General features: G+C 34.9%; 5 protein-coding genes across 11 annotated transcripts in view; 1 reads left to right on the top strand and 4 right to left on the bottom strand.

Moving 5' to 3' along the window:
- LOC106615690 (uncharacterized) overlaps positions 1 to 508 on the bottom strand; it is a 48862-nt gene extending 48354 nt beyond the window's left edge. The window contains exon 1 of the mRNA XM_036376248.2: positions 116 to 508. Coding sequence (XP_036232141.2) covers positions 116 to 205 — 90 coding nt within the window. The 5' untranslated portion in view covers positions 206 to 508. The remainder of the gene's footprint in view (positions 1 to 115) is intronic.
- A 2818-nt stretch (positions 509 to 3326) lies between these two features.
- The window catches only part of LOC106615696 (carboxypeptidase D), a 43675-nt gene continuing 27841 nt past the window's right edge, over positions 3327 to 19160 (bottom strand). For 3 of the 7 annotated variants that reach the window (XM_036376287.2, XM_036376289.2, XM_036376288.2), the window contains 8 exons: positions 10721 to 10958; positions 9587 to 9919; positions 9341 to 9528; positions 7995 to 8036; positions 7550 to 7845; positions 7310 to 7486; positions 6852 to 6944; positions 3327 to 4154 (listed from right to left, as the gene is read on the bottom strand). In XM_036376287.2, the coding sequence (XP_036232180.2) occupies positions 4005 to 4154; positions 6852 to 6944; positions 7310 to 7486; positions 7550 to 7845; positions 7995 to 8036; positions 9341 to 9528; positions 9587 to 9919; positions 10721 to 10893 (1452 nt within the window). In that variant the 5' untranslated portion in view covers positions 10894 to 10958 and the 3' untranslated portion in view covers positions 3327 to 4004. Of the gene's footprint in view, positions 4155 to 6248; positions 6499 to 6851; positions 6945 to 7309; positions 7487 to 7549; positions 7861 to 7994; positions 8037 to 9340; positions 9529 to 9586; positions 9920 to 10720; positions 10959 to 19160 lie in introns of those variants that run through there. The other 4 variants (XM_036376290.2, XM_036376293.2, XM_036376292.2 and 1 more) reach the window with 4 other exon arrangements.
- Positions 13849 to 14820, top strand: LOC106615657 (serine protease SP24D). Its single transcript, XM_014231972.3, is given in 7 exon segments — positions 13849 to 13926; positions 13929 to 14004; positions 14006 to 14053; positions 14121 to 14206; positions 14209 to 14416; positions 14418 to 14507; positions 14509 to 14820. Coding segments are annotated over 7 exon segments (777 nt in total). The 5' UTR covers positions 13849 to 13865; the 3' UTR covers positions 14717 to 14820.
- LOC106615697 (serine protease SP24D) lies at positions 14889 to 15869 on the bottom strand. Its single transcript, XM_014232022.3, has 2 exons — positions 15580 to 15869; positions 14889 to 15507 (listed from the first exon to the last, which is right to left on the bottom strand). The coding sequence occupies exons 1-2, from the start codon at positions 15819 to 15821 to the stop codon at positions 14976 to 14978; spliced, it is 774 nt and encodes a 257-aa protein (XP_014087497.2). The 5' UTR covers positions 15822 to 15869; the 3' UTR covers positions 14889 to 14975.
- Positions 18211 to 19144, bottom strand: LOC106615700 (serine protease SP24D). The gene is made up of 2 exons (XM_014232025.3): positions 18862 to 19144; positions 18211 to 18785 (listed from the first exon to the last, which is right to left on the bottom strand). Exons 1-2 carry the CDS (start codon positions 19095 to 19097, stop codon positions 18260 to 18262), a joined length of 762 nt encoding a protein of 253 aa, XP_014087500.2. The 5' UTR covers positions 19098 to 19144; the 3' UTR covers positions 18211 to 18259.

Genomic DNA, 19160 nt, shown 5'->3' with positions numbered 1-19160 from the left:
ATGCTTACTAAAAATAATTACAAAAATAAGAAGCAACTCATGAGAAAAGAAATTTTCGTACTACGCAGTTTTGCTCTAGTGCTTCTAACCTCAAATTACGTGGGCTATATTTTACCTTAAACTCGAAATTCCTTGTCGTCGTACTCAAGACGGGATCATCGTGCAGCGAAAATCCATAGAATTTCTTACCATCGAATTCATTCATCTTGAATTTTTTTTATTTTTATTTTTAATTGTGTTCTTATAAAAATCCGTCGTCCGTTTCTTGTTCGTCTCTTGTTAACTGCTTTCGTTTGCTTGCTTACCAATGCAGTTCTTTTCTCTTTCGGTTCTTTTCTATCAGTTATTGATGTGTTCCGCAGACGCCTGGTGAATTGTCAAAAATTTTCAATACAAAAATTGCAAAAACCAATTATGAAATATAAAGAGTTATAAAAAAACTTTTTGTAAATGTAAAATTGAAAAATATATATTCACGACTGAATAGATAATTTTTTTTCGTTTTTTTCTTCAATGCTGAAGTAACTTACAAAGCTGCCTGAGCAAACAAAATTCGAAAACAATTTTCGTACTGCAAATGGATATTGAAAATAGCCAAAATATTGAAATTGCCCTTTTGAGCGAAATATGAACTGAGAAGTATGCGTGTTTGCTAGCTTTGAGTTGATGCGTTTAATGCCGAATGCTCGCTGTGAGTTTTTTGAGTAAGCTGCGCAGGTGGTGGAATTATTATATAGTTAGTTGGCTATAAGTTATAGTTATTTGGTTAGCAAGGGGTTGAACGGCTGAAAATATATTACATATACATGTATTTTTATCATTACAATTATAAGAGAGCCGAAGAGTGCATATCTCAGTCAATATTTGAATAGCAAGAATATAATGAAATAGAAAAAGAAACAATTTTTAGTAAAGGGAGGTAAGTTTCTCGGAATGCTCTAACATATTTGGTGATTGAGTCAATTTAAGTTGGTAGTGTCTGTTGACTATTAAAAAGTCTTAAAACTTAGCGGACGCTAGTCCTTATAAATATGTTCGAGCGCTTTTGGGTCTGCGATTATAAGGTACATGTCTTGAGTGTGCTTACTTTAAAGGATATTGTTTTTATCGTCTTGATTTGAGCAAAGCAATGAAAACACGTTTGAGTTTGAGTTTTTCGACAATAATTTGAAGAAAAAGCGTTCTAAATTGTCCCTGATTATAGCGCTGTTCTTACAGATGTACTCAAGTGTGCCTTTTGCCAGGTTTCCGTATAAAGGTTGAAATTTATTTCCAGCTTACCAACTTGGACTCATTAAGGAATCGTCATTGTATTTTTAATTTTGGACATAAGTCATTACTAAAATGCTTTTCACTCAATTGTGATTATTTAAATACGATATAGATTTAGCATTATGAATTCTCTGAAAATGAGATCGATACTAATTGAAAAGTATTTGAAATAAATTCAATTTATTTAAAGTCTTAATGTTTCGATTTGAAGCTACAGATCTCTCTACTAATTGAATCAGGTCAAGAAGCAATATAGAAAAACCCATGAATAAGGCAGATATTCATATAACGACATCTTGTTAAGGGTTGACAGGCGGATTATGAAGGCTAACAAACCAATAAGAAACCACATAATTTATTGTAAGATCAGTATTTTCTCAACTTATATCAGCTCTTGAAGCTTCGGGGGTTTTCATTAAGGTATTTTTGTTTACAGACATAGACAGCTTAGTTTATAAAAATTTTTGGCAAAATCTCGTTTTCATTCTGATATAGGGTAGGTAGCTCAATAAGGGTCTAGCTAGTACGTTCGTAGTTAAAATTCCCTTTGTATGAAACACTAAACAATTAAAACGGAAAGAATAAGGTTAGTAGTTTCAAAATAATTATTTATTAATACATGAATGTATTTGATACTTACTGAGCCCGAAGATCAAGTCTTATTAAAAACAAGAAAAAACGTTATATTTGGTTGCACCGAAGCTATAATACCCTTCATATATAATATATGAGTACAAAAGGTTCTTTAGCAGAGCTTGATTCTGATCGTTCAGTTAGTATGGCAGCTTAATGCTATAGTGGTCCGGCGGTTCCGACAAATGAGCAGCTTCTTGGGGAGTAAAGGACGTGTTAAAAATTTCAGATCGATATCTCAAAAACTGAGAGACTAGTTCGCGGATATACAGACAGACAGACGATATAAAAAACGGTCTGATTAAAGGTTGTATCCAGATAAGAATGCTTCTACTTTTGTGTCCACAAATTCAAAGACAAATTTTAAATAATGACATTTTTAAATTATTCTTTAGTTAGATTCACCTATAAAGTAATTTCTGATACTTTGAAGACAGTTGCGATCTATTGCTGATAGTTTGTTGTTTTACAAATAAAACCTTCTTTTAAGTGCGCGACCTTCAAGCAGTTGTGGCTGCCATTAAAGTAGGATAAGAACCTAATGATTAAATGTATTGGTCCAAAGTACAGTCTCTTTCAGGGATATGAGCATTCACTCCGGTATCATAGCGGTGAAATCGTTCACTGTGAGCTCAAAGTTAGTCAAGGATTACATCGGATTGAGAACAAGTTAGGTCTAGCGCTGGACCTCTGGACTTTGCGTGAGCTTAGCATACTCTGTTGAGCAACTAGCGCCTGTACGATTGAGATATCCTTTTGGCCTAGTTCAGAACGCTGGAGATCTACTGAACTGTTTGCTCTCAGTTAGGTTCATCTTGCGGCAATCGTACGAGTTTTTATTGTATATGGTTCAATAGGTGTACATGCGGTAAGGCTGAAAATCCTGTCGGCTGCTAACTATCAAAATTATATGGAGGAAGGTAAGATAGAAACATCACAATGGACTGGTTCTCAGCTGTCCAAGTGTGTTCCTAAACGTTTTGAGCTTAAACGTTTTTTGTAATTTATTTCCTGAATCAGAATCATTATAAGAGATACTATATTCATATACATTTTTATAAGTTTCTCGGTTCTTTGAACAAGTTTTTCGACACCAGTGCCCATAATGTTTCATATAAATTATAAATGAATGGAATAAAAATAGTTGCCGAAGTTGAGTACTCAGGTCAAGGGTTAGAATCGCGAAAGCAAAACTTAGTTTTATTTGTAAATTTTTTTTTTGTATTATATACGATAATATCATAAACTTAGCAGAATGAAAACACCTTTCCAAAAAGTGTAAAAAAACATGATTCAATGATTATTATCGAGGTATTAGTTTCAAGGTATCGAAATTAAATATAATTAGTCAATGGCCTCAATTGCTTGTATTTGTCTTTAATATGATCCTAGTCTTATTATTAGTTATTAAAAAACATGTATCCCTTTTTCAATAAATAAAAAATATATTTCTTTATTAGTAAACGGAATAACTGTGGATAGTTTTAAAAACTACATACAATAACAGTTATGAATTGGAAACAAAGTAGAATTTTCAACAAATGTTGAGATAGACGAAAAAGACTTAAAATACTAAACTAATATTAAACTTTTTAAAAGCTAAGTACTGGTTGTAATAAATATATGTATGTAAATATTATTTTATCTTTCGTTTTGCTGCTTTTCGAACGCCATTATTGTCGCTTATACAAATAAATATGCATTTACAAAAAATTTCAGAATTTTCAACTCACATAAAATACAAGTTTATATAATTTAGAGATTTAATAAAACGATGCAGGTAATTCTAATGTACCATTACGCTATGCGGGCAGTGTATTTTCACTGTTCACTCTCCTCTTCACATTTATTTCATTTTCTTTTGATTAAAATTCATACACTTTATTTGCTTATTTTGTACGTAACTACCCCTAAGAGTCGTTCATTGCTCTCGCCACTGCTCTTCCCACACACCCTTCTGCGTTCGCGTCTCCCACTCATTGTGGTGAATCGAAGTCCGCACGGCTGGCGATGTGAATAACGGTGATTACAATGAGGAAGGTCAACAGCAGAAAGGCCAGTTTCATATCGACGAAGAGGGCGAGTCAAGAGAGCAAAGATCAGCCGAAAATATTCGAGTACAAACTGTTAAGGCCACTACTGATGGTGGAGAAAATGCCGCTGTCACTGTAAGTCGGGCTAGAAGGACGATAATGTTGCTGTGGTATCGGCAAGGGGCGATATAAAGGTACCGTAGTGCCTTCGTTGCGCTGCGAAAAGTTGAAGAGGGAGAGGAGACAATTATTATATGAAAGGGGTATAAGCGGTATTTGTACAATTTTTGTGAGAATGCTTGATTCGAGTCATGCTGTATGCGCGAGTGCCTTAAAGTATGTAATGCTCTTGTGTATGGTGTGAAGGTACACTGTGAAAAATGTTATGGGGGATTTACTTTTTGGTGAAGTGACGTGAAATGTAGCATGGGATTGTGCAGATGTGATGAGGAGTGAAATTCCGTGCAGGGTTCTATTTTAAAAAATGTATATATATATGTTTAATTTGTGAAAAAGTCATATTAACAATAAAATTTCAAAGTTTAATTAATAATATTTAGTTGAAAAGCTATTAATATTTTATTAAAATTTTTTTTTTTTAAATATTAGCAATATACTAGTTACAGTTAAAAGCATAGCAAAAAAATATTAAATTATTTAAAACATTTCAAATTTAAAATATTAATTTACTTTAATTAAATATTTTATATAAAAGAGTGCAGTTAATATATTGGCTTTAAGTTGTATTCTAAAATACTTACTCATATATACTATAATTGCGTACGAGAATTTTGGAGGAGGGAGCGTGTTACAAGCAATTTTATCCAGTACCAGCACAGAGCAAATAAAAATTGTTTAATATATAAATTTTGTGTCAAAAATTCCTTAACCTCAAAATAATATTGAAATAACGTCAACTTTTTTGTAAAATAACAAATTACAATTGTTTTAAAGCTTGAACGAGTTCAGCGAAAAAAAAGTGCTAACAAAAAATATTATATTTTAATATAGGGGTTCAGATCGAATTGTTCGTAATTTTCATATATATTAAGAAATAACTTAAAACACCAGGAAAAAAAAATTTATTTTGATATTTTTTTTCGAAATCAGTATTAAAATTAAAATTTAAAATAAAAAACACATATAATTTAATGTTATAGCCAATAATTTAGCTTCATTATAAAGATTTTGCAATTACGTTTTGAAAATGATTTCGGGCAAGTAACTGCCGCAACTGGTTCGAATAAAATCCAACCGAGGCTTAATTTTCGATCACTTTTTGCAGTAATTGTGGCCGTATGTCAGCAATAACACGCCAAATTTTGTCATCCAAGGCGTCAATCGTCTCGGGCTTATCTGCGTAGACAAGCGACTTTACATAACCACACAAAAAATTATCCAGTGGTGTTAAATCGCACGATTTTCAAAGTGACTTTTGAATGATGTAACGGGGTCTCAACAATGGCTCGTGGATAGTATCGTATTAGCACTCCAAGTGTGACAAAAGCGATTTGTTTATTTACATACCCATTCAGCCAAAAGTGGAAATTTTTGTGAAAATCGGTAATACATTTACCCGATTTGTAAACGTTATTCCAGAGTAAGTCTGTTCGTTATGAAATGGCCGACCAAACCCAGTATAAGTCAAGGAACAGTTGTCAAAAAGATCAACTTGAAAAAAGTATTGCCTCATTGAAAGTCACACGTCTAAAAAAAGGCACTCGTGATAAAAATGTGCTCGATTCTAAGTTCATATATGTATGTACAAGTAAGGGTTTTTAAATAAAAAATAGCTCACAAAGTTATGCTACATTCTTAAAGTTCATTTTGTTCTTAGCACTAATGCTACTTCTTTTCTTGATCGTTTTCTCGGAATCAAAAATGTTCGAAAGTATTAAATTTCATAAGGCTCTAATCATTTTTAAAGAGAAGAAGGTTGGCATATATAGACTTAAATATACCCTAAATTGTAGATATCGACACGTCGAAGGGATTTTCTGAGTTTTAAAGATCTGAACAACGCGCCGGGAGAGGTTAATTTATGATAAATTAAAATGAGAATCATGTCTTGATTTACACATGACTAACTTTGGCGTAGCTGTTAGAGAACCAAAAGTTTGATATTCTGCTTTGAGTTCACAGTAATGCTCATAACGGCAGTGTTTCTACATGAGAAGACTTTCACCTCGAGAGACCCAACTCTGAGCGATATTTTCTTGGAATAGGTATTTTTGATAATAAATAGAGACTAAAATTATAATACATAAATCCTTAAGTCAGTGTTTCTAGATCAAACTAGTAGACAAGTAATTCTTTATCCTTAAAAAATATTTATTTACACTTTTAGTTCACCAAAAGTTTAACAAGAAAAAAATTAAACTAGCTATTCAGCGAGATTTTTCAAATTTTTACACACTCTTCTAACTATATGGTACTTAAAAGGTAATTAATTTATAGGAAAAATTATTCTATCGTTATCACTCCTACGATTGCCCCAAAATGTTGTTAGATCATTTGTTGTAGTTGTTGCTATTGTTGTTGTTGGTGGTGAAGCAAGTAGCTGAAATCGCAATATATTTCAAAAATAAATCCCAAAAACCAATAATAATATTAATTATTGTGAAATTCAACAGTGTTTAAGAAAAATATACACACAAGAGGAGTAGAATAAATATATATAAAAAAGAGGAAAGTAATGTTGTCACATTATAGTGTAGTTGAATCTGATAAAAATATATATAATTATATACAATGAGTATATATTTACTTAAGTGCAGCATGCAGTTGCATTTTTTGCTAGTTTTTAGCGATTATTTTAATTATAAATAATTATTATATTTACAAATTTTTAAAATATAATTTATAGGTGAAGAAAAAATATATAGAATGCATAAATTAAGAAGGTTGACTCACCTTTGAGGGTGTCAGGGTGACATTTAGCAGTGTTGGATGTTGTTCAACAACAATGAATTCCACCTCACGTGGTGCGTAACCTTCGGCAAAGACCTAGAAAAGGTAATAAAATATGTGAAGGGGATTTATAGATGCTCCAAATTTTGAAGTTATTGGGAAAAAACTTCTTCTGGAAGTCATTGCGCTATTCGCTTCCGAAAACAAAAGTTGTATCGCCGACCGATATTACGATTTTTCTAAATTCCCCGGACCGGCCCTGATGTTTTCGAGAAAAAGTTGTTTAAGCGACGTATATCCAAAGCATTATTAATGTTCTATATGTTCGATATCGTGGAAACTAAACTACTACTACTAGATCTACCAGTTGTTCCCATCGTTATAAATAAATAATATATATATCGTATATGTATTTGTATATGTGATATATTGAAAACACATTGAAGAAGTAGTGGACTCACCTCTAATTTATAGTAACCGGGCAGCAGTATTCTCCAGAATTCGCCATGTTTTGTCGTCTGGAAACCGACATCACGTCCTTTAATCTTTAACGAAGCGCGTTCAATAGGCGTGCCTGTAGGATCCAAGACGAAGCCTTGAACACCACGATGTGCCTCAGCCAAAAATTTGATCATGGACTGAAAAGTATAGAAATTTATATATATATATAAACTGTATTGTTCTTACAATTTTCTACTCACCAATTGATTATCCTCCCAGTACTTTTTCAACTCATACGCAGGTGGATATTTGCAACAGGAGATTTCCAGCGTCACCTCCATGCAACCATACCAAACGTAGTTGTAATCCTGCATGCCACCGGTGAGTGGATACCAGGCAGCACCATTCGTAATGCCATTCTCAAACGCGGGCGTGGCCGATTTACAAGCTACACCACGTGACATTTTCGCGTGATTCTTTGCATAGACGAGTGATAAATGCTTGAAGATGTCATCGTCCGGTGTGAGTGAAGGGGCCGCCGAGTATGTTTGGAACACTACGCCAAGGGGACATGTTGTTGTTAAGGGAAAGTTACGAAAGAGAGAAAATTGGTGAACATATTTATATTTGTAAAGTTTGTTTTCTATTAATATATTATACAATTTTTAAATAATCGCTCGCAAATCGGAACTGGGAGCTACTCACTCGCGCACAAAGCCGACGATCGACAAATTCCTTTGAGCAGCCATGTTGTTGGTAGGGAATAGGAAAGGAAGTTGGTAATACAAGTTTATTGATCGGTAAATTTTTAAAAATACAAATTAATTGCGCCAATTATGAGCTATGTCGTGATGGGTAAGAATGAGAGATGTAGCGTTGTAGATATTATACACATGTACAATGCGATGAATGTAGTTATAAAATTTTCTTTTTTTTTTTTTAAATACAAATTTACAAAATATACGAATGAAATTATTTTACTTAAATATTTTAAACTAAAAAAAAGCTTTAATTTAATTTTTTTAATTTAAAAAAAGCTTTTTTTTTCTGTTAAGGAAAGGTGACTATTTGGTTTTTCCTACCAGGTTATATAAGTGATCAGCGGGACGAGAGAAGTCGATTTAGTTATTTCCGACCTATCACTATACGGTATAGCTGTCATACAAACTTGTCGATGATACTTGACTTGAAGATATCTACACGAAATTCGGCATGATTTATTTTCCAATATTTTCCAAGGCAATTGTACAATTTCTGAGCAAATTGTTCATATCGAACCACTATATCATTTAGCCTCTATTCAAACTGATCGATAAAAATCAAGATAGAGATCCCTTTACACCCTTTAATTTTATAAGAGACGCAAAAGTGAAGGGTGCTGCCGAAGTTAAAGTTTTTTCTTGTTTTATTTGAGATAAATTTGGGTTGTATAGTTCCCGAGAATTGTTCGGGCCGCTCTAGTCGAGTTTTTGTACAGTTGTTCGGTGGGTGAACTTAGCCTCATATTAGTCAGATAGAGCAAACTTACTGAGGATCCAGTTTTGACCGACTCAGTACCAGTTTTTGTCGAATATATGTGTTTATGGGCAACCCTTAAGGTCATCTGTCTGTCTATGACTCCTATATAACCAGTAAAACATTTGAGATTTTGGCATAACAATTCTGAAATAATACCAGAGGTGCATTATAAAAATTTTAGCTGTAATACAGACTTCTAGTGAAACCGGAATTGGGGTATTTTTTCTTTTAAGTATGATTGATGAAAAAACCGCCATAATAAAATTTTAAGTTCTTTCGTAAACTGAGCATCAAGCCAAATCCGGCAAAGTTTTGGTTGGGCCCCTGTTTTTTAACACATCCATATTTATTAAGGTTTCTTATGTCAAAGTATATAATTTGTGATAATCCAACCAACTTAATTTAATACTATTTCTTAATATAGAGTTTCGAAGCTTGTATTTGGATGCCACTCTGCCCTCTTACCCTATTTAAAGTATTTTTATATTTTACTTCTTAGCCCCTCAAGCATTCAGAACTTGTTATATACTTACTAGAGTTTGGCGTATTGTCATAGGGATAACTCGCCACTAAAGCGCCGCCATGCAAACTGCCACTCAACACAAATTGTATTTTCGATATCCAATCCTTTACTGCATCGGTTTCGGGTTGTCCACGTTTATTGTTTTGCTTAAAGTAGTCGGGAAAATTGCGATTCAAATCGAAACCTCGCGCATTATACCTGCAAAAGTCAATATTATGTCTCATAACCGTAATATTTATTTCGCTTTTATTCTCACCTGCCCTGCCCGTCATCACAGGCGCCCTCCTTTGAAACCGCAAAGCCATCCGGGTTCATTGATGGCATGATGTGTATGCGTGTATTGTCCAGTAACCATTTCACATACTGATCGGTGTTGTAGCTAGTCACGAAATACTGTATGAGATGCAGAAGCAACTCACGACCCACCGGCTCATTGCCGTGTATATTGCCCACATATTTCACATCCGGTTTACCAATCATGTGCTCGTAAGGTGAGGAAGATACCACCATAACCCAGAGATCTCGTCCTTGTATCGATTTACCTATAGAGTAAAGTGCTGTTAGGTTTGGATAGCGGGCGCTGGTTGCTCTGAAAGTGAGTAAAGTGTGTGCCATTAGATACATATATGAGTAAGTAATCAAGTCTCGACTTTTTTCTCTCTCTTGTTTTTACGGAGATTTGTGTGTAATGCAAGTTGGAAAAAAGTCAGTAATATAATGCATGAAGTTGAGGATCATAAATTGTTGAGAATCATTGGTATACTCCTATCAATACTTTACATTAAATTAAAAATAAAATATGTTACGAGAAGGTAATAAACTTAGACATCGAAGTTCGTTAAATATTACGTGGGCTCGCTGTCTACAACTTGCAAGAGACCGAATTTGGAATGTTGCAGAGGGTAAAGAGAAACTCCTCTGTCTACTGCTAAACCGTTGGGTCTCGAACTATTTACTGAAACTTATCTTTACTTGGTAGAAAGGTCTCTTACGTCAAGAGTTCACTGTGAGAGCTTTCATTCAAAATATTGAGTTAGATTGACATTAAAAGTAAGCTCTCCAATAATATATATGCAAAAGTCACATCTAAACAAAATTTGAGATTCAATTGATTGATTCATCCAAATTCCTATATTTAAAAATTTTTAATTATCTCTTTCTTGTCAATATTTCGTACTATTCTCGTTTTAGTCAAAGATAAAAAAAGTTTTTTATAAAATATAAATAACTTTTCTATTACTACATCCTAGAAGATCTACCCTATAGAATAGTGCCTCCACGAAATCGATGGCATTCTTTGATATGCTATTAATTTTTATGTATTTACCATATGGATGTCAATTAACTAGGACAATTATTTAAACAGGTATATTTGTTGACTTAAACTTACCTCAGAAATCTTGTCAGTTCATCATGGTCATGGTAGACAAAGTCCAAATACTGTGAATCGGGTATGTAAGCACGTGGTTCGGGTAGTGCTGCATCAAGCTCATTTGTGGATTGTGCTAGACAATGATAGGAGTACAGGAGGAATATGCAAATATACGCGGTCCGCAGAATCATCTTTTATCAATCTTTACGAAAATTTTATTTAAGAAGAATCACACAGAGTTTTAAATAGACGAATGCTGTAAAAGAAAGGAAAATTATTTAGTAAAAAAATCAATTAAAGTAGATAAGAGAGATACAAGTGTAGAAAATTCGGTTTACAATCGGTTAACATTCACACATAATGCGATGCCAATAAAAGCGATGTTTTTTCATGTAGTTAATGACTTAAGTTCTTATAACGCTTAATTATAATATATTAACGACTTAGTATTTCCATAAAAATTAAAATGATAAGACTTTAAGAAAATCCACCCCAAAAAACGATTTCTTAATAAAAAATATTCCTCTTATCAGCTGGCTGACGTAATAGAGGTCATAGTCTTCAAAATTATTGTAGCCAATAGTTATGATTTTAAACCTGGAAAGTCTTCCCAGAACAGATATTAATCATTCACCAAGCTTCGAAAAGACTGGAGTAGAGAGTTTATTGGGTAGCTCTTTTAGTCGGGTAACTACCGCACCATAGTCCAATAAAATGTTCAATTTTCCAAACCTAACTTATTTTCGTCGTTGCTTGGATTTCTCCCGTACCATTCAAAAAGTTTAATTATCTTTACTCGCCTCTTTACTCTTTACACTTTGCTCTATTATATGCTTAGCTTAAAAAGGATGTCTAAACAACAGAAACTGAACAAAATGAACGCATTTGAATTAGTGCAACGATCCGAAAAGATCAAGATCATTACATAAGCAGCGAACGATACGAATGATCACGAACACGTTCGCTGTTATAACTTTTCTTTGTAGCTGCATAATCTGCCAACTTTTCATTTCGCTATGCTAATTGCGTAATAATTCCAATAAATTTTCCACCATATGACGTGATTCGATTTTGATTTCGTCTGCATCCGCCGCGAGTGAGTAAAGCGCAATGCAACTGATAAAATAATTACGAGGTTTCACTAATAAGAAATTGAAAAAAATGCTGCATTGAGAAAATATATACATATGTACATACAAGTATAAGTATAACATAACAGAGTATTGCACCTCACGGGTAAATAGAAGATATTTTTACATTGACTGAATGGAAAGACAAGTATTGACAAGTCTATTGACGTAATTGTAATTTCATAATTTGTGGTATGAATTTGTTTACTTTTACCTATATTTATTTATAAAATCGATAATTGCTTTTGTGGTTTTAACTTAGTATATTCATTAGTTATCTCTATGTATGACCTTGTCAGTATCATACTGTAATTCTGAATTATGTACTTCAGCTGTATACCGCATTATATGGGGTGCGATGCACTCCAATAAAATGTCCTGAGGGCGATCCCTATGAAATATGAAAGTTAAGAGTTGTCAAGAAATAATTTGTTTGTTCGAATTGTTGGCTGGAAAGAAGGATCAAGAAGTAGCGTGATTGCAAAAGGCTTCTCTAGTTATATCCAAGCATGTGGGTGGAATTGTGGATGTATGAGAAGATGCCAATGACAACAATGAGTATGTAGAAGACAGCTGAAGGACCGTAAACAAATTTTGCATTCTTTAAATACGCACAATCTCTACCTGAAATACATAGTATATTTTTTGGTCTATCTTGTAGATATTCACATATTGATATTTATTTAAAAATGAGCTATATATATATATATAGATCTTTTTGTCCAAAGGGAGAAAAGGAGTAGAAGCGTTTGAGCAATGAAGGCAATTAATCCAACTAAACTAGCTTATAGGTAGTGGAAGGTTTTTTAAAAGGTGTCTTGGGTGCTTTTTTGGGCACATTATTATTTCCGATTTAATTATCTAATTCATAAAAGAACTTCGATTCTAATATTTAATACTTAAAGCCAATTATGATTATCGATAATGAATTATTTTCTCAGAAAGAACAGCTTTTAAATTATGTATTTTGATTTTAAAGGTCTTCGCTTAATGTAAGCCTGTTTCTAAAGTTTACTAACTTTGTAAAACCTGTATTATGACTATCTTTAGTGAAATATTAAAGAGACATTAAGCCTTCCCGAAATTTCGTTTAAATTCTAAAATTATTAAAATTTCGGTTTCTGTTCTGTTTCTGTTTTAAATCTTTCTGTTTCTGTTTTACTTTGTTCTGTTGTGTTTCTGCTTTGGCCTTTATTGTTGCTGTTCTGGCTTTTTTTGTTTGTGTTTTTTTATAGTTCTCTTGTTGTTGCTGTGGTCTTATTTCTGTTCACATTCGGAGGATGAAAATAAAAGGTGCTTCTTGAGGTATAAAACTTTTATTCAAATAAAGAGTTAGTGTGCAAATTTTCTAACAATTGGGGTTTTTTGTACAGAATTTTTGACATATTGTTAATGTAACTGCGTGTTATGAAGGTCTTCTTCTCGATCCAGTTTTGCATCATTATTTTGGCTTTATCAACTATAAGCCGAATGTTGGTTTTCAACTGCCCAGTTGAACCTGGTAGCATGGCACATTTAAATGACAGATATCGTAAGAACTGGTAGAACCGAGTCTAATATTGGATAATAATGATTTTAGTAACCAAAAATGTAGCGAAACATTCGCCCGTTTTGTGTATTTAAAAGAGTATAATCGTTATGACTGCGCAACCTCAAGAGCACGGTATACGGTATTTTCACCTGAACTCAGTAGGAAATCGTGTGTCTGTTAAACCGAAAATTACTGGGTTCCCTGTGAAACCACATTTCATTAATTATTCTCAATATTAAAAACTGTTATCAACTTGTGAAAGGTTTACAACCAAGAAGGGAAGAATAAATCTCTGACCACAAGCCTTATTAACAATAAACATTTTATTACCGTTAGAGTACTAAAATATGACATGAGATTAAAGAATTAAGATACCATGTTATTTTAAACTCAAGTCCCGATAATTTCTCTCTCAACTTGACACGTGTATATACATATATATATGTAGGTATAAAATTCTGATTTCAGTTTTGTTTCATTTATGTTAGCACCCATACTGAAAATGAAAAGAATTGTCTCCGTATTACTTCTAAGCACACTACTCATTTCAGGTCATGCCGCACCAGCGACGTTAAGTGCGGACAGTTACCCTACCAGGGTTTCCTTAGCATCGGCAGAACGGCGACTTGTGGTGCCGTCATATTATGCTTTAACGGCGTTGACCTGCTGACACTCTTCTGGCAGTCGTGAGTAGCAAGAAACATAACATGAAGCAATAAATATATCGAGTTTGATACATAATACATTTTCCAGTTAGTTGGCCACCACAGCTCTTCACAGTCACCGCAGGTACTATGGAGGTCTACAGAGACGGTTGAAAGATTGTTGTCGACGAAATCACTATCATCCCAACTACAGTAGTCTCGACATACTTGTAGGCATTGCATTGCTAAAATTCCAAGAACCCTTGGTCTTATCTGACAAAATTCAATCCTTTCCACTGGTCCGGGTGAAACCACCCTAAAATGTTGAGGTGGAGATTTCCGATTGGGATCGCATTAAACAAACCGAAGAGAATTTACAAGTATATCGCACATTACTTATCAATCATGTGTTCGGACAAGGTAGATGAGCAAGTGCTTTGTTTGAGGACCTCACTTAAAAGTGGTATTTGTCGTGGAGACTTTGGCGGTTTGGCTGTGTATGTGTGCGTATGTGTTAGGAGATTGTGGAAGCACGTTGCTCGATGCCATTGTTAGCATTGCAAGTAACTCTGACTGGATCCAGATGCAAATTGCAGCATTTTTTAATCATTCTTTTGTACTACAAAAATCAACAAAAGCAGTAACCTTAATAATATTTATTTTCACCTCGTTACAACAATATGTTGATCGAAGTGAATATAATTCATAAGTAAAGAGAACTGATGAGTTTTTTTACGAAAAAATGTCCACAATATTTCTAAAGTATTTGAAGCGTATCGAAAGTTTGATTTAACAGAATATATGGCAACAAAGCCAAACGCCGCCGAATATAAGACGCATTTAAGCACTGATTCCCAAATCCATAACCAATCTTACGACTGTATACAAAATTTGATTTAAAAATAAAACTGCATTATTTTTTTAACGTTTAGAAACCTATTTTTCATATTTCTAACAAGTCATCCATTTCATACACCCGCATTATCTCGAATCCATTCACGATGATCCGTATATGCTACCTTAGTGTAACCGTCTGGATTATCAGAGCCACAACCGTTATACACAAAATTGGAGAGGCCCACCAATTTACCCTTGTATGTGGCTGGACCACCAGAATCGCCAAAGCAAGCACCATTATCGGCGTTATGAGCCAAACATATTAAAGAATCATCACCCATATATATTGCCTCCTCACACTCTTCCGAATTAATTGCTTTTAACGTGTTCCATTGTAAGCGATAGGGTATTGGACCATTCGTAGACAGTCGTCCCCAACCGGAGATTATAACATCCTCACCAGAAGGTACTTCCTCTGCGGCCAACTCAATAGGTTGTATGTATGCGGTGAAGACTAATGGTTTTTCCAATTCCAAGAGTGCTATGTCATTCAGGAAATTGCCGTAAGCTTTGTGAACGATAATACGTTTTAGCTTCAATAATTCGCCACCGACGGTGCGTTGAATACTGCCCACACGTACTTGATAAAATCTAGCTGGATAACTACATAAAGAATTAACGTTTTACTAAGCGTCTTCTAGGTGCAGTTTTTTTTATTGATTTTGCTAAACTTACGGTTCAATGCCATTTCCAACGACAACACAATGCGCCGCTGTAATAATGAAGTTTTCGCTAATGATCGAACCACCACAGGTGTGTGAACCGTCTTCACGTTGTAGTGAGACCTGATGAGGGAATTGTCCAACAGCGGCGTCAGCCCCGCCAACAACACGCCCGTTGGCAGCTGCATTGCTGCTGCTAATATGGGTCAGTGCCAAAAGGCAGGTAAATACGAGTAAATTGTGGCGTGTCGCCATTATTGCAATAAACTCGGTAGAGGTTTGAAATTGTACTGAAATTTCTAACTCAAATATATTGAAATGATAGCGAAAACTTTTATTATGCCGCTATTAACTATCTACATTGCTCACTGATATCAACTTGATCGTATTTAGTAGTCTATGCCGTGGATTAGTATGTCTTTTAAGATAAGAAGTGTCCAGTCTTATTTAAACCATAGTTATAAACTGTTCTACTGATTATCGTTATAAAGATTTCTATATTTGAGAAGTTTACAAATACAATTTTTTATACCTTGAACAGGGTATAACTTTCGTTGTTGATTTACGTGAGTACCTGCCGGCGACGGCCTAACCTCAGGGGTGCTCCAAAGCACAACGTATCAATACAATGCGTTGATCAGCGCCCCAAACAATACGAGCTATTTGCAAGTATTAATTTGGTTACCAGTGGCAGTGTGTCTGGGCACACACTACCATCTTGGTAAGATTCGAGGCCGACCTAAAACCTCTTCCGTTTTCGGGTACGGAACCCAGTTGCTTTTTGAAACTTCTTTTTAGAACTGAAAAAACAGTTAGGCTGAATTTTCAGTTCTTCCTGCATTTAGGTTTCAACCACAGCCACCACGAATCTCTCCAAAGGGGCCATAACCCAATGAGCAGATTGGACCGAAGTCCAAGGGCTTTCTGCTCCCCGTGGTACCAGAAAGTCTCCGGTAAGACTGTGTAGCCGAAACTACTGCCAGTTGAGCAACCCATTACTCAATGACTGGTGACATTTGTCGCTTGAACTTCAAATGTCTTTTTATTTGGGATTTGATTTAAAGTCTATAATATCAGTTCAAGCTGAGTATTATAGCACTATTTCTGACATCATTTAGTATGCTGATAATTCTGGGCAAAATAAATTAACAGTCATAGTGCATTTGGCTTTTAGTCGCCTTTTACGACAGGCATGCCTTACCGCGGGTAAGTTCTTATCCCTACCCGCAGTGGGAACCTTGAACAGGGTATATTAAGTTTGCCACGAATGTTGTTACATCCAGAAGGAAACGTCGGATACCCTATAAATATATACATACATAAATGATCAGCATGATGTGCTGTCTGACCGTCCGTCGGTCACTCCGTCTGATATCGATCTTAAATTTAGCATATGACCGTTTCTCACCAAGAAGCTGTTCATTTGTCGGACCGATATCGGTCAACTATAGTAGCATATAGATGTCATACAAATTGAACAATCGGAATCAAGTTCTTGTATAAAAAATTTTGACGAGATATATTCATGAAATTTGGAACGAATTATTATTTAAAGCAATAATGGAATCTTCGAAAAAATTGGTCAGATCGAATCACTATAGCATGTTGCTGTCATACAAGCTGAATGATCGGAATCAAGTTCTTCTAAGGAAGCTTTTGTATTTGTGAAGAGTATTATAGCTTCGGTGCAACCGAAGTTAGCGTTTTCTTGTTTTCTATTGTTAATTGAAAGCTATCAAAATTAGTTGTCCAATAGTAGCAATAGCGTCCTCGGTGCGCACTGACCGGCGTCTCTGAGGAAGCGCATTATCTATTGGAGTAAACTTGGTATGAAATCGATCTATGGTTGCTCGAATTTCCGACTCTGCTGGGCGTATGTCGACAGCATATTAAACGCAGCGCGCGATGCGTTGCCCGAACCGAACCATTATTTTAGTAATAAATTTACACTAATTGTAAACGTTGTTCCAGAGTGAGTCTGTTCTTTATAAAATGGTAAACCAAGATGATTAAAAATCAAGTAACAGCTGCCAAATGGCCAACACCAGAAAGTATTGCCACATTGAAAACTGCTTAGAAATTGAGTATGAAGTTTCACGAAACATCAAGTAAATATTTCATATATTTCGTTTTTTTTTTTTCAAACGTTTCGATAAATGTTTATTTATTTTCTCAAAAAAAAAATTTATATTCTCAAAAAAAAAAAGGACGTTGAAAAACCTTCTTTCAGACATGAAATGTATTGAGATATTAGAAAATCTCGCTATCTCTGTTCAAATTTAATAAATTTTCATAAAATTCGTTATCTCGTCGAAAAGAGTTTTGTAAAAGCTTTCAGTAGATGAAAGACAGAATATTTTTTTGTAGCGCTCGAAGCAGATGAGAAGTATTTTTTTAATCACTAACTTCAGGTGAAAGCAAATCTTAGCTATAAGGATGTGGTTCCACTCGCAGACATTGTTATTCGATCACATTAGTCTTGTAGTTGGAGAACTTTCGGCAGTTATTCTAAAACTATCTGTATCGTATAGTAAGCTTATGGTTTCATTAGTCTCTTAGATCTGATAGATAATAACTCGATTTTAATTTGTGGTCATTTTCTAGGAAATTCTGACTCAACAAATTAGTTTTGAAACTTAAATAATTAAGGTCATTATTACTAGTTTTTTATTTAAAAGTTTTTCTTTTTTCATTTAAACACCAGCAATACCTCGAATCCATTGGCGATGATAAGCCACCCTAGCATAACCATCTGGAAAACTGCTACCACAGCCGTTCACTACAAAACCGGCTACACCCACTAGTTTACCCTTATATGTAGCTGGACCACCAGAGTCACCATTGCAGGCGCCATTGTTAGCTTGATGCGCTAAACAAATCAAACTGTCATCGCCCATTCCAATCGCCTCATCGCACTCTTCCATAGTCAATGCTTTTAAAGTGTTCCACTGCATCTTATATGGGATTGGACCACCAGTGTATAGCCGTCCCCAGCCTGAGATTATAACATCTTCTCCCGTGGGCACCTGTTCTTCGGCCATTTCGATGGGTTGTATGTTTGCGGTGAAGACCAAGGGTTTCTCCAATTCTAAGAGTGCTACATCATTTAGGAAATTACGATAAGTTTTATTGACGATGATGCGTTTCAACTTCAACAATTGTCCACCGACTGTGCGTTGAATACTGCCTACACGTACTTGGAAGTATTTAGCCGGATAACTAAATGGACATATGGGCTCTTAGTAAAATTTACTTGCACGTAGACCAGAAGTCGGTTATGATTCGGTACACTTACGGTTCAATGCCATTTCCAACGACAACGCAATGTGCCGCTGTAAGAATATATTTTTCGCTAATGATTGAAGCGCCACAGGTATGTGAGCCGTCTTCACGTTGTAGTGAGACCTGGTGGGGGAATTGTCCAATAGCGGCGTCGACACCACCGACAATACGTCCATTAGGAGCTGCATTGCTGCCGCTGATTAAGGCCAAAGCCAAAAGCACAGAACTAAGCAGAAGATGCGCCGCCATAACTAAAACTTACTAGGTGGACGGATGTTAAATTTAGACTAAAACCAAATTGAGGTCTGCAGG

This window comes from Bactrocera oleae, chromosome 5 (assembly GCF_042242935.1).
Source record: "Bactrocera oleae isolate idBacOlea1 chromosome 5, idBacOlea1, whole genome shotgun sequence".
Lineage (NCBI taxonomy): Eukaryota > Metazoa > Arthropoda > Insecta > Diptera > Tephritidae > Bactrocera > Bactrocera oleae.
This window is presented reverse-complemented; position numbering and strand designations above follow the sequence as displayed.